The sequence below is a fragment of the Opisthorchis viverrini genome (genome assembly GCF_000715545.1).
Source record: "Opisthorchis viverrini unplaced genomic scaffold opera_v5_13, whole genome shotgun sequence".
NCBI lineage: Eukaryota > Metazoa > Platyhelminthes > Trematoda > Opisthorchiida > Opisthorchiidae > Opisthorchis > Opisthorchis viverrini.
The window spans coordinates 3,783,060-3,786,287 of NW_008751669.1; the positions used below are offsets into that span (position 1 = coordinate 3,783,060).

The 3,228-nt window shown below is 44.2% G+C and overlaps 1 protein-coding gene across 1 annotated transcript in view; it reads right to left on the reverse strand.

Annotated features, from left to right (window-relative positions):
• T265_01277 (hypothetical protein) overlaps positions 1 to 3,228 on the reverse strand; it is a gene marked incomplete at both ends in the record, with an annotated part of 48,333 nt that overhangs the window by 15,050 nt on the left and 30,055 nt on the right. The window contains 3 exons of the mRNA XM_009165262.1: positions 352 to 432; positions 1,891 to 2,005; positions 2,610 to 2,996. Of these exons, the coding sequence (XP_009163526.1) occupies positions 352 to 432; positions 1,891 to 2,005; positions 2,610 to 2,996 (583 nt within the window). The remainder of the gene's footprint in view (positions 1 to 351; positions 433 to 1,890; positions 2,006 to 2,609; positions 2,997 to 3,228) is intronic.

Consider the following 3,228-nt stretch of genomic DNA (forward strand, 5'->3'; position numbering starts at 1 on the left):
ACCTTGTGGAACGAAGTTCCAGCCAGTGTAGCCCGCGGGATCATTGCAGCACTCAAGCCCGACCACCACGTCAAGGTGGCAGCTTTAGGTCGGGGTCCTATTATACGGTTTAATTCAGATAAACTGACTTGACTGTACAGGAGTGAAACACCGGTGTACTCATCTGGTGCTGCTGTCCATGATATTGTTGTTGATCCTTGAAGTACATGAGAGGTGACACCTTAAGAAGAGGGTGGCAAACAACTGCGAAGAGGAGTCAGACAAAATGCTACATTCGTTTGTCTCATCGCTGGAGATGCGTACTCCTAGAAGACTGTCAAACAGATGTTGCGGAAAGAGGAGGAAACTTACACCCAAGAGACCATGTATAACTGCCGAGTGATTAAAGGTCATCAGTGGCCATGGAACTTGTCGCCGATCCGTCGGATTGATCTGCAGTTACATATAAAAAAGGGATAGGGGAGTATAGATAGAGAAGCAGAAACAAACTGATGAACTGGATGACTACAAGCAGTTAATTACCGGATCGTTTTTTTTCAGTGATTATCACTAGTTAGCATAACAACGGGATAATGGCAGTAGCAGTGCACAATAACTGTTTTTATTTTGCAGTAAAGCAAATGGGTTTGTCCCAGGTAATCGGTCCTCTACATTTTTTCCAACATCCGTTAACACTGAGCTTATAGAGGAACTCCTTGGAGTTCCGTGAGACACACACTACGGACGACTCCCAACAAGGATTAAACAGTTGTACAATGCTTCTCTGCTTTTCAGCATAGCCTGACCTCGTTCACAGGACAGACAAACCTTCCTCATCACACATACACTCGACGACATGGTCACATTTAGGTGGCCTATTCGGTTACCGAAAGCTAACTCAGCCTTCCACAGTGGGCAAGACTCTTTTCTAGGTTCATATGCAAGGATCAGTCCACTGTGTCTCGAAAGTTAACACATTCCCTTGCTGTTGGACAGTTGAACATGGAAGGTGAGAGAAAGGTTACTATATTGGTTGGTAATCGGAATATACTCCATCCTGGAAAAGAATGCTCTTCATTTAACATCCGCGTTGTATTTTGGGTTTCTTTTGGTGAAGTTTTCCCAAGAGTACGCATGCTTATGTTCACCAGAACTGCCTACTCCATAAAGGTATCGCATGTTGGACAGTTAGTTACTGATACACGTGTATGGTGAATGAAAATGAGAAGTGCATGGTACCGGGATTTGCAGAATGAAGGGAATGACACGGGAAAAAGACCATGTGCTGAACAGTTCATGAAGGTAGTGACAACATTAGAGAATAATGAGGTACGTCATAAGGATAAGTGTCAGTAAGCAGAGGTCCCTTGTCAGAGCGAAAAAAATCATTGGCCATTATGTAGCAAATGTCATACTGGGACCAGAACATCTCACTGACATTTTCCGCAACTGGCCCCTCAGAAGTTCATTTTCTCAATGGTTCATTATACCTTAGCATTATTTGGGAAAACTCGAGCAAGCTGATAACGCTGGAGAGTGTAAATAAGATAGATACTATTGTGGAGTTTGTGTCCAGGAAACGTTATTCTGTTTGGTGGAGGAAAAGAGAGCGGAATTTGTTTATATTCAAAACTATAAATCCACCAAGAAGTTGAACCCTAACACAACGACTAGTCCTATCTATCCAATAATTACCATAAACTGACACGAAGTTTCTTCCTTTCACGGGTGCTTAGGATTTTTTAAAGGCTGAAAAACTCATGTGCACAACTTTAAGCGAACGCTGTAAACCTGACTTTTAACAGAATCCGCTTTACGTCAGTCGATAATTCGACTTCATTACAGGACTGTAAAACTGTCGTTGCAACTTCTGAGGAACGGAGTCGATGTGGGACAGATAAAACAGCTCACCTTCCATTTTTCTAGACAAGCGATCTTCAGCTCTCCTTGACGGGAATCGCTCAACTGTTGGTTATGTACAAAGGTTAGCAACTTTGAAAGTGCAACACACTGAGGTTCAAGGAACCTGAAACAAAATTGGGAACCAGTTAGCAAGCCACTGGGAAACCTGTTCATGCAGCAAACATCTACGTGCTGCCAATAAATCATTCAGCTGTAATACACTTCCAGTGCTTAGCTGCCATGCCACTCGAAGGAGGCACAGGGGCTGCCCAAGCCTAGGCAGGGAAGTCGAGATGTAGGAGTCGGGTTCGAACCACAGACCTTCCAGCCAGTAGATCTGCGCTCTAACCACTTGAGCCAATGAGAGGAATTGAAACAAATGCCTCCATCCTTAGTTCTCGATGAGTCAAATATTGAATACACCGACCATGCATTTACCGAAACTGTCTGACTGTGTGTGGGAGGTGCAATCTACTAGGCAATTAATCCTCATCCGGGGGCTTCATTGGCAAACTGTTCACTGAACTCCCAACTGACTGGTTGGTCTATAGCGGATATCTAGCTGTGTGTACACGGAATTAATAATCAGAAGATATCTGGTTTAAGAAGTCTCCGGTAAAGGGAACTCGCTTCATGGGTTACGCCTGAAGGGTGTAGCCAAGAGCGTTCAAAGTGGACGCATTTTACACGGAGAAACACTACGAACACAACGCCCAAAAGAAACTCACTCTTGATTCATCGAAACAAAAAACTCCATAAAAGCGTTGTCGCCTCTCAAGGCTTCGGGGGGACACAAACGGAGGACTTCTTGGGCGCCTGCTGGTGAAGTATCCCCTGCTGAATTGACCGAATCCTTTGAACCTAAGGATTCGTTCACTGCCAAAAAATGTTCGATTAATTCACCAACCACCCCGGATACTTCAGGATTCAACACGCCATATTCCCCATCTTGTGTGTTTACGAGAAGACGGTCCCCACCAGGCGGTTTCCGGACTTTTTGTTTAAAACCAGAACCCTCAAGACCGTTGGTAACTTTTGGATCCACTTTCGCAGGGGGAACCGGACATCCAGCCATATGCAGTATAGGTGACAAAAGATTTTTGCAAACCAAGTACCTGAGCAAAATGACGTACAATAATTCGGAATGAAGTATATTGCCATTAAAAATGGTTGCCATTACCTGGTGAACAGATCCCCTGAAGGAAGTAACTACTAAATGTAAACAGACCTCCACTATCAAAACGGAAGCGGCGGTTATAAAACTGAGAAAGTGAAGATCTGTGGAACGAGCTGGAGGGGTCGAAATGATCGTACGTTGGGTTAATCAACCGCTCGCTACATATATAT